We start from the raw sequence: 15,888 nt of genomic DNA, 5'->3' as shown, positions 1-15,888 counted from the left end.
CCCCCCTCCCCCAATAAGAACGTCCGGTACACCACTGTTTCCAAAGCAGAGCCTCCAGCTGTTGAAAAACAACAACTCCCAGTATTGTCGGACAGCCGTTGACTGTCCAGGCATGCTGGGAGTTTTGCAACAGCTGGAGGCACCCTGTTTGGGAATCACTGGCGTAGAATACCCCTATGTCCACCCCTATGCAAATCCCTAATTTAGGCCTCAAATGCACATGGCGCTCTCACTTTGGAGCCCTGTCGTATTTCAGGGCAACAGTTTAGGGTCACATATGGGGTATCGCCGTACTCGGGAGAAATTGCGTTACAAGGTTTGGGGGGCTTTTTCTTCTTTAACCCTTCATGAAAAGGAAATGTTGGGGTCTACACCAGAATGTTAGTGTAAATTTTTTTTATTTTTTACACTAACATGCTGATGTTGCCCTATACTTTACATTTTCACAAGAGGTAAAAGGGAAAAAAGCCCCCCAAAATTTGTAACGCAATTTCTCCCGACTACGGAGATACCCCATATGTGGGCGCAAAGTGCTCTGGGGGCGCACAACAAGGCCCAGAAGGGAGAGCGCACCATGTACATTTGAGGTGATTTGCACAGGGGTGGCTGATTGTTACAGCGGTTTTGACAAACGCAAAAAAAACAAAACCCCACATGTGACCCCATTTCGGAAACGACACCCCTCACGGAATGTAATGAGGGGTGCAGTGAGAATTTACCCCCCACAGGTGTCTGACGGATCTTTGGAACAGTGGTCCATGAAAATGAAAACTTGTACAGCCCACTGTTCCAAAGATCTGTCAGACACCAGTGGGGGGCAAATGCTCACTGTACCCCTTGTTACGTTCCTCAAGGGGTCTAGTTTCCAAAATGGTATGCCATGTGGGGGTTATTTTGCTGTTCTGACACCTTAGGGGCTTCCTAAATGCGACATGCTCCCCGAGCAAAATTTGCTCTCAAAAAGCCAAATATGACTCCTCTTCTGAGCATTGTAGTTCGCCCATAGTGCACTTCAGGTCAACTTATGGGGTACCTCCATACTCAGAAGAGATGGGGTTACAAATTTTGGGGGGTATTTTCTGCTATTAACCCTTGCAAAAAGGTGAAATTAAGGGGGAAACACACATTTTAGTGGAAATTTTTTTTTTTTTTTTTACATATGCAAAAGTCGTGAAACACCTGTGGGGTAATAAGGCTCACTTTATTCCTTATTACATTCCTCAAGGGGTCTAGTTTCCAAAATGGTATGCCATGTGGGTATTTTTTACTGTTCTGGCACCATAGGGGCTTCCTAAATGCGACATGCCCCCCGAGCAAAATTTGCTCTCAAAAAGCCAAATATGACTCCTTCTCTTCTGAGCATTGTAGTTCGCCCATAGTGCACTTCAGGTCAACTTATGGGGTACCTCCATACTCAGAAGAGAAGGGGTTACAAATATTGGGGGGTATTTCCTGCTATTAACCCTTGGAAAAATGTGAAATTTGGGGGGAAACACACATTTTAGTGAAAAAAAAATATTTTTTTTTTACATATGCAAAAGTCGTGAAACACCTGTGGGGTATTAAGGCTCACTTTATTCCTTGTTATGTTCCTCAAGGGGTCTAGTTTCCAAAATGGTATGCCATGTGAGGGTTTTTTGCTGTTCTGGCACCATAGGGGCTTCCTAAATGCAACATGCCCCCCAAAAACCATTTCAGAAAAACGTACTCTCCAAAATCCCCTTGTCGCTCCTTCGCTTCTGAGCCCTCTACTGCGCCCGCCGAACACTTAACATAGACATATGAGGTATGTGCTTACTCGAGAGAAATCAGGCTACAAATATAAGTATACATTTTCTCCTTTTACCCCTTGTAAAAATTTAAAAATTGGGTCTACAAGAACATGCGAGTGTAAAAAATGAAGATTGTGAATTTTCTCCTTCACTTTGCTTCTATTCCTGTGAAACACCTAAAGGGTTAAAATGATGACTGAATGTCATTTTGAATACTTTCGGGGGTGCAGTTTTTATAATGGGGTCTTTTGTGGGGTATTTCTAATAAGAAGACCCTTCAAATCCACTTCAAACCTGAACTGGTCCCTGAAAAATAGTGAGTTTGAAAATTTTGTGAAAAATTGGAAAATTGCTGCTGAACTTTGAAGCCCTCTGGTGTCTTCCAAAAGTAAAAACTCGTCACTTTTATGATGCAAACATAAAGTAGACATATTGTATATGTGAATAAAAATTTTTTTTATTTGTAATATACATTTTCCTTACAAGCAGAGAGCTTCAAAGTTAGAAAAATGCAAAATTTTCAAATTTTTCATCAAATTTTAGGATTTTTCACAAGGAAAGGATGCAAGTTACCAAAAAATGTTACCACTACGTTAAAGTAGAATATGTCACGAAAAAACAATCTCGGAATCAGAATGATAACTAAAAGCATTCCAGAGTTATTAATGTTTAAAGTGACAGTGGTCAGATGTGCAAAAAACGCTCTGGTCCTTAAGGCCAAAATGGGCTTGGTCCTGAAGGGGTTAAGGCAGGAGTCTCTGACCTGTGGAGTAACTTCAGTTCCTAGATCTGTGTTATAGCTGGAGTTTCTCTATAACTGGAGAGTATGAAGTTGAAGATCGTTGGATTAAAGGGGTTACCCAGAAAACAGAGCCAATTTTTGCTACAAACAGCACCATACCTGTCCTCATACCTGTGTGTGGTATTACAACTTGGCTCCATGCACTTCAATGGAACTAAGCTGAAACAACACACACACACAACTTGATGACAGGGGTAGTGCTGTTTTTTCCCCCAATCCTGGATAACCACATTAAACCCTCCTGATCTTTGGAACGGGGCCCCGACTCTTCACACCTCATGGTGCTGCAGACTGCACATCATCCATTAATTTCTATTGGATCGCCAGAGATAATGAATGATGTGTCTTCTGTAACTCCAAGAAGTGTGGAGAGCAGAGGCCCCTTTCCTGAGATCGCCGGGGGCAGAAAAAATGGCTTAAAGTTTGGGAATCATTTTACCTGAAAAACTGAATTTTTTAGGCTCACAAAGGGACCTCGAATATGCACATAGCCTAGGAATACATTTAGACAACTATGTTATGGCACAATGTTCACACTTTTGCATCTGTATTACAGGTGCAATGGCTTTTTTCTCAATATATTATATTGTTTTTCTTAAACTATTAATATCAAATATTAAAAAATAAATAAAACATAGGTCCTTAAAGGAGCAGTCTTATAAAAAAAAAAAAAAAAAAAACACGCTATCTCCTGTACGAGGCTCCAGCTCTCCCCTGGAGCTGCGCATCACAACCCCCACCCAAAGCGGGGGCCAACACGCCCCCTCCGTATAGCTCTTTGGGAGAGCTTTTTGGGTGGTGCCACTCCAGGGGAGAGCCGGGGCTCCGTACAGAAGATCGCTCCCCCAGCACTCAGAGCCCCCAAGAGCTTAAACTTATCCCCTATCCGCAGGTTTTTTTCATGACATATCTCCTTTAAGTATATTGGTTTAGATTCTTGAAAGTGACATATAAATATATATTTTACAGTCTGAACAATCTATCAACATTTCTAATATTCATGTCAACTCTATATGGTTTGCTGGCAAGCGATAGACTATAAGGGCTTGTTTACATGTAGAATGGTACAAAAGGTATTTTACCATGGAAAACCAATTGTAAAAAAGTAGTTTTCTTTGGACTACATTTAGTCTAATTTGTGGCAAAGAATAACAAGGTAGTCTACACTATTTTATCTCAAATGCTTGAAGTAGAGAGAACAAATATCTTTTTGTTAATATTAAGACATTCACACATATAGTGCCAATTTTAGATGTAAAAGATCTGGTCTTACATTTTTCCAGACTTTGGCTGCAGAATCCTATTGCAGCCAATGGGGCTTGATTTCTGCCAAATTAGTGTGGAATGCATGCAGATTTCATGTGAAATCTGCATAAACTTTGACTGCTAAACTAAAAGTCTATGTTTTAACCAAACTGCAGAATCATGCAGAATCAGTGCAGAAATTTCTACACGAATTCCGCACCGATTCCCCAAATGTAAAAAAACTGGAGAAAATAAAAGCAGCTGCAGAATTCATGCAGATAGGCTGATTTTCACCGGGCTGCCGCCCGGCTCATGAATATTCATGAACTTATCCTCCTGGTCTAATTCTTCTTTCTCGGTTTGGTGTGGAGGGCCGCGCAGGCGCCGCGTTCCGTACACCCGGTAGCGGCGTTCTCCCCCCGGTTTCACTCAAGCTGCGGCCCTATACAAGTAAGAAGACGGGCTGCATAAGTGAAAAGCCAGGGGTGGGAGGAAGGGAGGGACGGAGGGTGTATTTATTCACAAACAGACCGGGAAAGAAGAATTAGACCAGGAGGATAAGTTCATGAATATTCATGAGCCGGGCGGCAGCTCCGCCCAGCTAGAATGACGTGTGGCCGAGTCCCAGATGATATCCCCTCCCACTGAGTCCCAAGCCAGGGAATAACAGAAAACTAAAAATATAGATATCTGAAGAACCGCTGAACCATTTTTAACCATGTAAGGAGCGTTTTAATCAGGATCACCCGCACTACAAGCCTGTGTAACAGGTTTAGTCCGGGTGATTCTGATGACAGATTTCCTTTAAGCTCAAGAGCACATTTCCCCCCATCTTATACACAGACTTTGGACCGAAAGCCTGGAGTGCTGAGGGGGGTGTGTCCAACCAACAGCATATGGCAGTTAAGTGTGAGATTAGCTATGATTGGATGAGGCAGGACACACCCCCTCAGAACATCAGGCTGTACTTCCTGTGTTTGGACTTTGGTTCAGAGTCTGTGTATCAGATGAGGGAAAATGTGCTCTTGAGCTTTTTTTAAGCACAAATAAAACAAAGAAAACTTCATTTTTTTAAACAAAGTATGTTAGAAATATTTTTTATTTACCATAAGGAGTGCAATAGCAAAAAATAGTTTTAATGAGAGTTACCCTTTAAGAAGCAGGTAGAGGTGCAGCCGGCAATTACTGGCACTAGCCGCAGCTACCAGCGCTGGTGATTACCTAACAACTACTGGCTGCACTAGGACTTAAAGGGGTATTCCAGGAAAAAACTTTTTTTTACATATCAACTGGCTCCAGAAAGTTAAACAGATTTGTGAATTACTTCTATTAGAAAATCTTAATCCTTTCAATAATTATCAACTGCTGAAGTTGAGTTGTTGTTTTCTGTCTGGCAACAGTGCTCTCTGCTGACATCTCTGCTTGTCTCGGGAACTGCACAGAGTAGTAGAGGTTTGCTATGGGGATTTGCTTCTAAACTGGGTGGTTCCCGAGACACGTGTCATCAGAGAGCACTTAGACATAAAAGAACAACTCAACTTCAGCAGCTCATAAGTACTGAAATGATTAGGATTTTTTAATAGAAGTAATTTACAAATCTTTTTAACTTTCTGGAGCCAGTTGATATATAAAAAAATGTTTTTTCCTGGATAACCCCTTTAAAGCGGAAACTCCAGAACCAGCCTGCAATGATCATTAACACAGATCTAGCTGCAGCTGCTAGCACTGCACGTAAGAGTCTAAGGGTCAGTCATGGGGTGCGGAGGTGGGTCTTTTTTTTTTTGGTCCATGATGAAGCTGACCACATCTTTAGAAAGTCCAGGAACAGGTGTAGTATTCTTGTTCTGCTCTGGGGAGAAGAAGCTGTTGCTTGAACAGTTCTGTAATATTTTCTCCCCCTCTTGATTTAACACAATTTTGCCCAACTGGAAGCTCCGCAAAGCATATAAATGCTGCTTCCTGCTCAAGTCTGATATTTTCTCTGATAACTGGTCAGACAAAGTGTCCTTTTTTACACTCCAAGAGCTTTGTTTATAAAAAGCATCCAAACTAGTTGCAATCCGTACATCATTGCGGCCTTGGGTTGTCTCCAGCTTGTGGAAGGAGTTCAAGGTAGCTGCACTTTGCTGTGTAACTGTAAATGCGTCACTGCTTTGTGGCACAAGCTGAGAGTTTTCATCTTCCAGCTGTTGTTCCTCATTATTGTCACATGAATTTTTCCTTAAACCTGCAATAGAAGAAAACATATAATTAATACCTTAACCATTAAATGTTACTGGTAAGGTATAAAAACTTAACCATGTATCAGGTTTACATTTGTATGAAGGTAGGGCCTTGTACAGGGCCTTAAAGGGGTACTCCACCCCTAGACATCTTATCCCCTATGCAAAGGATAGGGGATAAGATGTCTGATCGTGGGGTTCCCGCCCTGCGATCTCCCTGCTGCACCCAGCGTTCATTCAGAGTGTCGGGTGCAGTGCCGGAGGCTTGTGACCTCACAGCCATGCCCTGCTCGTGACATCACGGCCACGCTCCCTCAATGTAAGTCTATTGGAGGGGCCGTGACCTCACAAGCGGCGCGTGACCGTGACGTCACAAGTCTCTGCCCCGCATCGCCAGTCATCCGGCACGGAGGGAAGTTCGCTCCGTGCACCGGATGTCTGGGGTGCCACATCCAAGATCGCAGGGGTCCCCAGTGGCAGGACCTCTGCGATCAGAGATCTTATCCCTATCCTTTTGGATAGGGGATAAGATGTCTAGGGGCAGAGTACCCCTTTAAGACAAGAGCATACAATTGCAGTTATTTAATTAAGTTGTGGTGAACACTGGAAAGGGCAGATGTCACGTAGGGCCAGCTGGGAGTTGTACTTCTCTGGATAAATTCAGTAGTGTCACAGTAACTGGAGGGCATTAGCAGGACTCTGGGCACCTTCCTTGACCTCAAAAACCTTTGTCAATGGGGGTCTGAATGTATGCAATAGTATTTGATGCCAAAGCACTCCTATAATAGTGATGTCTGGGTGCATATGTGCCCGTGGTGTTAGCGCAAATAACTGTATACCCGACAACACAATAACTGGAACTTCACTGAGGTAGTGTTCTCTGTGCAGCAAATACAAGACAGTCTCTCCTAAAGGCACAGGATGAAGGCAGCTCACATAAACTTTATCATTTAGCATATGAGAAACGGTAACAATCGCCTTGGTAGCTTTTATAGACACATTTGGAGAGTCTCTAGGGATGACTAAAACTGGTTTCACTCTTGTAACATTTTGCATGTTAGTTTAGAGATGCAGTCCAATATACTTGGATACTGCTAAGTTGGGAACTTTACAGGTTGACTCCACTTGGTGAATGAGACAATTTAGAAGAGTTATATTGCATACAGTTTTCCATGATACAGTTCCCTATAGCAGGGTGTAGGGCAATAAGGTTCATGGTGAGGAAGCCATGAAGCACTGCTACAGGCGGAGGCCTGCTAGGAGTCCATTAGTTGCAGAAAGGAAATAGTTTTTTTTCCTTTTCCCTTCTGACAATTTTCTTCCTCTTGGAGGCAGAATAGGTATTTTTTGTAGTTCTTCCTTTTGTATGTTTGATTAAACATAGAAAATACAGGCAACTTGGCCTAAAATGCGTATTCAATGTTCACTATAACAGCTTTTCATGCATATTCATGTTAAACAAAGGTAGAAATGGTATTTGTTTGATTAAACTCAGAAAATACATGTAACTTGGCCTTAGATGCCTATTCCACATTCACTTTCAAAGCTTTTAATGAGAATTTATGTTAAAATACTGGTCAGCCTACTACTTTGCTTAGATTGCTTTGTATTGTAATGTGATAGCTTTTATGGGATCATTTTGCTGCTGGGATTTATAGTACACCAACTGGACACAGTAATGCAGATGACAGGAGGTCAGCACAATGATCAATGCATTGCTCCATTTGCTTTCTATTGAATTTGTGAAGGCTTTCAGGAAAAAATAGTTCCTGAACTGCTATGCTTGTGCCAAGCATGGCAAAGTTTGAATGTTTGGCAAGCCACTTTCCCCCCAAAGTTCTGAGCAAGACCAGGTTTTCGAGCAGCACAAAGAAATACGGTACACGTTCAACATGTTGTAACATACATTACCCATACTGCATTATACAGACAGGGGATGAATCTACTGCTAAATAAGACTCCATTTAATTCAGTAGTTAGTAGATAAGGTAATGCGAGACTGCAGAATATTAAAAATCCCATCATACAATAGCATAAAATGCATATCAAAAATCAACTGCAATAACAGAGCAGAGCTGTGTATGTCTCATTCATAGACAAAAGTGGTCAGGCCATACACGGAAGAGAAAAACAGCATCAAGTGTTTGCCTGTAAACATCAGGCATTTTAAATTAATGATAAAAGGGCTTTCGTGGGAGGACCCTAAACATTTGGATCCATTCAGAATAGTCACAAAGTGCAGTGTGTATGTAAAGAATGGGATATCTATGGGCTGGATGGAGAATCATATGATAGAGCTGGGGAGACCCACAGAAGAGGTGGCTCCAAACCATTCCCAGACTTTGTGAAATTTGTCAGGACAGTTTTACTGGGGAGCACAGAATAAATGAGAGAAGGGGTTTGGTTACACAGCCAGTTCCTAGGAACAACCTTCTTAGCATAATATAATGTTTCTGTCAATAATGTATGAGTAAAAGGGAAAACACAGCCGCATACTGCAAACGGGAAGACTGAATATATAGATTTTGTTGAACTGCAATACTGCTATATTAACAATACCTGTACTGAGGTTATTAGCACACATTTTGATCATTCTTTATTTAGTCTACTAAATTCACAATTTGATCTTTTAAACTTTACAAGTACTGGTCAGTGCTATTTTTAAGTTTTTCATCCTTTTCTCTCGAATTTCTACTGTTAATTTGTTCACAGAAAGCCAGAAACACCGCAACTATTCATGTACCTGTTGGCCTCTGCTCACACTTTGGACAAGGATTAGCAAATTTGAACCCCTGCAGTGCTGATTTACAGTCTTTAGTCTTTTTGTCTGCTTAAAGTATTTTTTCTTTGGTTATATACGTGTTGCAGCCATGACAGTGTACACCTGTACATTTACAAATGTGTCCTTTCTTAGGCTCCTTCAATACTACCAACGTTTTCCATATGAGTCAGGAAATCTACCGATGCCTATTGGGTGTTTTCCATTTGTGTTTGTGTTTTTCTGCATAATTGAAGGGCGCAGACCTCCAGTAGCCAATAAAAATGCATACCCTGTGGTATATGTTTTTTTAACATGGGAGTCTAGCTACCGTATGATGGATGCCACAAAGTGGTCTAATTGGTCTAGTTAGAAGTCCAGTGATAATGACCTAGGTTATCAGTTTTAAAAAGCTAAATGATCCCTTTAGGCTGTGTTCACATCAGTGTTTTTCATTTCTATTGCTCAGATCCATTTAAGAAGAACTCCAGTTTATAAAAATGTATCCCTTATGCTAAGGATAGGGGATAAGTGTCAGAATGCAAGGGGTGAGACCGCTGAGGGCCCCCCATGATCTTCCACACTGCACCCCCCTGCTCTCTGCATGAAAAGAGCGGTGTCCGACACGCCCCCTCCATGCAGCTCTATGGCAGAGGCGGACATTAACAAATGAATGGCCCTCCTATAGAGCTGCATGGAGGGGGCATGTTGGCTGCAGCTTCATGCTGTGGTCGACACGCCCCATTTAGGAGAGTTGGGATGCTGTACGGGTGTTAGCGGGGGTGTCCCAGCGGTCGGACCCCAGCGATCTGTCACTTATCCCTATCCTTAGGATAGGGGATTAGTTTTTATAAATGGGAGTTCTCCTTTAAGGAGACTGAGAAACTAAATTGGAATTGAAATGAACAGATTTCATTTATTTGAAAGGGCGATTTTTTAATGTCCCCTGGCATCAATTAGCATTAGTTGTATTTAAAGGAGTAGTATCATGGGGAAAAAAAAGTATCCCGTATCCTATAAGTTTAAGATCGCAGGGGGTCCGCGCGCTGGGGCCCCGGCCCTCCACTGGAGCGATGTGCCATGACCCCTGCCCCCTCCATATATCTCTATAGGAGAGCCAGAGCTGAGGATAGCCAAATGGCTCTCCCAAAGAGATATATGGAGGGGGCGGGGTTAAGATGTGCCGCTCCAGGGGAGAGCCGGGGCTCCGAACACGAGATCACCAGGGATCCCATCGCTCGAACCCTACGCAATCTAAAAGTTATCCCCTATCCTGCGGATAGGGGATACGTTTTTTTTCCTGAGATATCTCCTTTAATGTCTGTTATGTTACTGGGCATAAACTACGTTTTTTTCTGCAGAAATAACAGACATCATACTGTCCATAATAAATTTTACATGTCTCTGGTGACGGAAGTGACATCCATGTCCGTTAGTTTTAACATCTATCACAATTTGTTATTGCAACTGAGCATGCTCAGAAAACTGAAAAACCAAAGAAAGTAAGGCCAGATCACAAGACCTTAAATGTAAATAGCTAAAAAAAAGGATTAAAACAGACATTAACGGATAGAAACTGATATATAAAATGGATTTAAACTGATGTTAAGGTTATTTTAACAGATCTTTCCAAGAAAGCCTTTAAAATACTGTTATATGACAATAATGAATCTAAGAGAACAGATGTTCCTAACGCTGATGTGAACACAGCCTTAAAGGGGTACGCCGGTGAAAACCTTTTTTCTTTTAAATCAACTGGTGGCAGAAAGTTAAACATATTTGTAAATTACTTCTATTAAAAAATCTTAATCCTTCCAGTACTTATTAGCTGCTGAATGCTACAGAGGAAATTCCTTTCTTTTTGGAACACTGATGACATCACGAACACAGTGCTCTCTGCTGACATCTCTGTCCATTTTAGCAACCATGCATAGCAGATGTATGCTAAGGGCAGCATGGTGGCTCAGTGGTTAGCACTGCTGCCTTGCAATGCTGGGGACTTGGGTTCAAATCCCACTAAGGACAACAATAAATAAAGCGTTATTATTATTATAATAACGTCAGCAGAGAGAACTGTGGCCGTGATGTCATCAGAGAGCATTCCAAAAAGAAAAGAATTTCCTCTGTAGTATTCAGCAGCTAATAAGTACTGAAAGGAATAAGATTTTTTAATAGAAGTAATTTACAAATATGTTTAACTTTCTGCCACCAGCTGATTTAAAAGAAAAAAGGTTTTTACCGGAGTACCCCTTTAAATTGTCAGTTTACGAGATATTGCTGGATCCAGGCTTATGCTGTATAATCTCATTTCCCTGTGGGCCTTAAATCATAAAGTATCACAGACAGTTAAGACTATAGTCATATAATCATCTGTTTCATTATTTAAACTGTTTCTCACTGCATTCAGTCAAAAGCGATGGAGGCTTCAGTTTGTGCAAATGGCAGGGAACTGACTAAAATAAAACACAATATGGCAAGTTATAAGAAAACAAAGTGCAGCGGGCAATTAAAATGTTTCGGTAAAGTCAGACACAGCTATTCCTTTCAGCTTTAAAAAAAAATGCAATATTTTAAGTTTAAATGGGATGACTATAAAAAAGGAAAACAACATGACATGCAGGCAAATTTCTGTGGATCTGAAGGCATCAAAAGCCGGAATCAGTCCCAGACACAATGTTTATCCTTTTGAAGCCCGGTCGGGTACAGTCTTATTTATTGAGAGTAGCAAATGATTGGCAAAAGTAAATAGACTAGAACCATTAGGAGGAGAATAAAACCTTGATGATCAGAAGAAAGGGGAATTTGCACACAAATCTAAACAAGAGGGTCTGGATATACCGTATATACTCGAGTATAAGCCGAGTTTTTGAGCATGATTTTTCATGCTGAAAACACCCCCCTCGGCTTATACTCGAGTGAACTCTCCACCCTCAGTGGTCTTCAACCTGCGGACCTCCAGATGTTTCAAAACTACAACTCCCAGCATGCCCGGACAGCGGATGGCTGTCCGGGCATGCTGGGAGTTGTAGTTTTGAAACATCTGGAGGTCCGCAGGTTGAAGACCACTGTTAAATCAGACATTGACCAGCGGTGATGATGAAGGGGTGGTGTGAGATGATGACATGGTAATGATGACAGGGTAATGATGAAGGGGGGATGATGACAGGGTAATGATGAAGGGGGGATGATGACAGGGGGATGATGACAGGGGGGGATGATGACAGGGTAATGATGAAGGGGGGGATGATGATAGGGTAATGATGAAGGGGGGATGATGACAGGTGATGATGATGACAGGGTGATGATGAAGGGGGGATGATGACAGGTGATGATGATGACAGGGTGATGATGAAGGGGGATGATGACAGGGTGATGATGATGAGGGTGTTAATGACGGGGGTCTGGATGATGACAGGGGGATGATGTATTTCCCACCCTAGGCTTATAGTCGAGTCAATAACTTTTCCTGGGTTTTTGGGGTGAAATTAGGGGCCTCGGCTTATATTCGGGTCGGCTTATACTCGAGTATATCCAGGGGGGGGGAGAAAAGAAATAAAAAAAATAAAAGTAGAAGGCAAGAAAAGTACAAGTCGATAGTAAATGATGCTTTACAACCCTATGGGACATTACGAAATTACCCTTTATGTACCCGTAGAGATAGGAGAACTGGAACATGCAGAGGCTATTTCTGGTATATACTGACACAAAAGATAATGGTTTCTATTGTCATTCCTGAATCATCAACCAACCTGAAGCCAACCGAAATGATGCAAAAAGAAGAGCATTGTGAGTGAAAGAAAGAGAGTGAACTATAGTAATAGATGGAAGAAAAAGGATAATTACTATACAAAGTAGTCTAGGCATAGGCAATTCGGCACTGCAGATATTTTAGACTACATCTCCCATGATGCCTTGGCAGCATTTTGGCTGTAAGTGCATCATGGGAGATTTAGGCTAAAACATCTGCAGTGCCGAAGGTTGCCTGTGCCTAAAGTCGTTGATGTCGCCGATTGCACAGTTAAAGGAGTTTTTCGGGAATATTATATTTTTTATATTGCGTTCTCCATTATGCTTTACCTTTATTTCTAGTGTTGAGCGGCATAGGCCATATTCGAATTCGCGATATTTTGCGAATATATGGACGAATATTCGTCATATATTAGCTAAATTTGCATATGCGAACATTCGCGTATGCGGAAATTAGCATATTCGAAAATTAGCATATACAAAAATTAGCATAAGCGAAAATTCGCAAATGCGAAAATTAGCATATGCAATTTTCGCATATGCGAAAATTTTAACACCAGTCTCACACAGTAGTACTAAAGCCTTCTTTACACCACACAAGCTGGAAGCAGAGAGGGATGATCACTGTGATGTGTACTGTGAAGAAAAAATAAATAAAAACGAATATTCGTAATTACGAATATATATAGTGCTATATTCACGAATATTTGCGAATTCGCAAATATGCGATATTCGCGAATAAAATTCGCATTGCGAATATTCGTGAGCAACGCTATTTATTTCTATGCAGCTGAGATCCTAAGGGGGGGGGGGGTGAGGGGGGGAATCAGGGGTACCACATGACCTTCTGCCTGAGATTTTAGTGCTTTCCGTTTCAGTGTGACATTCTGTTTGTGTTTTGTAAAATAAAAAAAAGGTTGTCACAGGCAACGGGGACAGGAGCAGCCGAGCTCTGCCTCCAGCGTTCTGCATGTACCTGTAAGGGGACACCTCCTACATCCAGGGCAGCTCAAAATCAATTACATTGGGCCTCATTTACTAAGAGTTTTGGCTTTTTACTAGTGTAAAATGTTGTTTCAGACTTGCAGGATTCCTCTCTATTTACTATGGGAATTCAGATTTACAAGTCGGGAAGATTTTCTGACCAGCTATTTCTAGGTGGAAATTTCCAGCCATTTATTCACAAGATTTTCTGTGAATTCAATAGCAAATAGGTCCGGCTGTGAAACCACATTCCTCTTTTGTCCGGCCACACCCCCTTTCTGGCAGACCACACCCCTTTTTTGGCTTTTCAAAATGCAATGTCGTGTAAGTCTGATTTTCCTGGTGCACACTGTCACACACTTACTGAGACATGTCTCTGACACTATGCACCAAAATAACTTGGAAAAACCCGACAACAACTAGTGGGTTTTAGCTTAATAAATGAGGGCCATTGTATGCATTTTATATTATATAACCAATACCTTTCAGTAAAGCAGTGTTTTCCAAAGAGGGTGCCTCCAGCTGTTACAAAACTACAACTCCCAGTATGCCCGGACATCCAAAGGCTTGGAGTTGTAGTTTTGCAATATGAAGGCACACTGTTTACAAAACACTGCAGTAAAGGCTGTTGGAGTGGTATGGGTATGTCACTTGAATGAAGAGAAAATGCATTTCTCCCGTTAAAGCGTATGTGTCAGATACTACAAAAAAAAAAAACCTCTATCACCTATATTTTTTTATAAAAATACCACTTTTCATTAGCTCACAGTGTTAGAAATCCTCTCAGAGGACTTTGTGATGGGAGAAAGAAACTGGAGAAATAGTGCATGCATGCTATTTCTGCCATTACTTTCTCCCTTCACAAAATAATGTGCGTCATTAATAAAGGGCTATGACGGGTCATTTTTTTGTGACGGAAGATAGTAACAGGAGAAAAAGTGCATGCACTATTTCTCCTGTTACTATCTTTTGTCACAAAATAACGTCCTTTATTAATAACGGGCTATAACGGGTTAAAACGGCTATTAGAAAAATCCCATAGACTATAATGGGATTTTCGAACGGCCGTATAGGATTTTGTAACTGCTGTTTTACAGCTGATTTTTAGACGGAACTTCGTATGGATCTTTAAAACGGAGTAATTTGGTAGTATGAAAGGGGCCTTATCTATGTGTATGCTGTACATTCCAGTTCCCCCACCCCCTCATCTGATTTCTTGCAGTACATGGACCTGTCATACATAAATAGGCACAGATAGCAGCATGTCTAGTGTTCAATGCAGAGGAAACAAACAGCTGTAATATATATAGCAAAGCGAAGGAGGGGAGGTGTAATTCATTTAAGCAGTTATAGATAGATACGGTATATCTAAACTCCCTATCCAAAGAAAAAGACAGAGCAGTATAACACATTACTTATGCGGTGGACTTGGATTTATCATTAGCAACATTTGTAAAAATGCACAAAAAATTTGCATAAGCAAAGAAATTTTTGCGCATGCTCACTCCAGTAAGGCCAATGCTCAAAAAACACGTGTATGCGGCAAGACATTGATATCCTCCATCCTAAGGAAAGGTTATTAAACACAGAAGGTATGGAACAGTAAAGTGTGCATATCATACTGTTGACATCTGCCGATAATGACGAGGACATCTTGGCACAGCTCAGCACTACATAACAGTCCAAGGCACAGCTACCATGATAAATCCCACCCTTATAGTTTGTAAACATTTCCCCATCAGTTCCCCATCATTCGGGTTACCGGAGTTACCGGGGGAGCAGTGGCAGGTATGTATCCTTTTATTGTTTACTGTCAGCAGTCTGAAACACAATTTTTACATCCCGGAGTAGTCCTTGAAGGGGTTAAGGGTGTTCCTATTTCAATTGATTAAAAGTTGGGAGCTATTGTATTACTAGGGATCTAGATAAGACAAACTAACAAGACTGAGAAGAAATGATGGGGAAATGTTTGCAAACTATAAGGGTGGGATTTATCATGGTAGCTGTGCCTTGGACTGTTATGTAGTGCTGAGCTGTGCCAAGATGTCCTCGTCATTATCGGCAGATGTCAACAGTATGATATGCACACTTTACTGTTCCATACCTTCTGTGTTTAATAACCTTTCCTTAGGATGGAGGATATCAATGTCTTGCCGCATACACGTGTTTTTTGAGCATTGGCCTTACTGGAGTGAGCATGCGCAAAAATTTCTTTGCTTATGCAAATTTTTTGTGCATTTTTACAAATGTTGCTAATGATAAATCCAAGTCCACCGCATAAGTAATGTGTTATACTGCTCTGTCTTTTTCTTTGGATAGGGAGTTTAGATATACCGTATCTATCTATAACTGCTTAAA

The 15,888-nt window shown here is 41.3% G+C and overlaps 1 protein-coding gene across 7 annotated transcripts in view; it reads right to left on the bottom strand.

Moving 5' to 3' along the window:
* Positions 1–5,416: 5,416 nt before the first annotated feature.
* Positions 5,417–15,888, bottom strand: part of LOC130362787 (shieldin complex subunit 1-like) — a 238,232-nt gene continuing 227,760 nt past the window's right edge. For all 7 annotated transcript variants that reach the window (XM_056567812.1, XM_056567814.1, XM_056567815.1 and 4 more), the window contains one exon: positions 5,417–6,046. In XM_056567812.1, coding sequence (XP_056423787.1) covers positions 5,559–6,046 — 488 coding nt within the window. In that variant the 3' untranslated portion in view covers positions 5,417–5,558. The remainder of the gene's footprint in view (positions 6,047–15,888) is intronic.

The sequence above is a fragment of the Hyla sarda genome, chromosome 3 (assembly GCF_029499605.1).
Source record: "Hyla sarda isolate aHylSar1 chromosome 3, aHylSar1.hap1, whole genome shotgun sequence".
NCBI lineage: Eukaryota > Metazoa > Chordata > Amphibia > Anura > Hylidae > Hyla > Hyla sarda.
The sequence above is the reverse complement of the archived record's forward strand: the minus strand, read 5'-3'. Positions and strand labels throughout refer to the sequence as shown.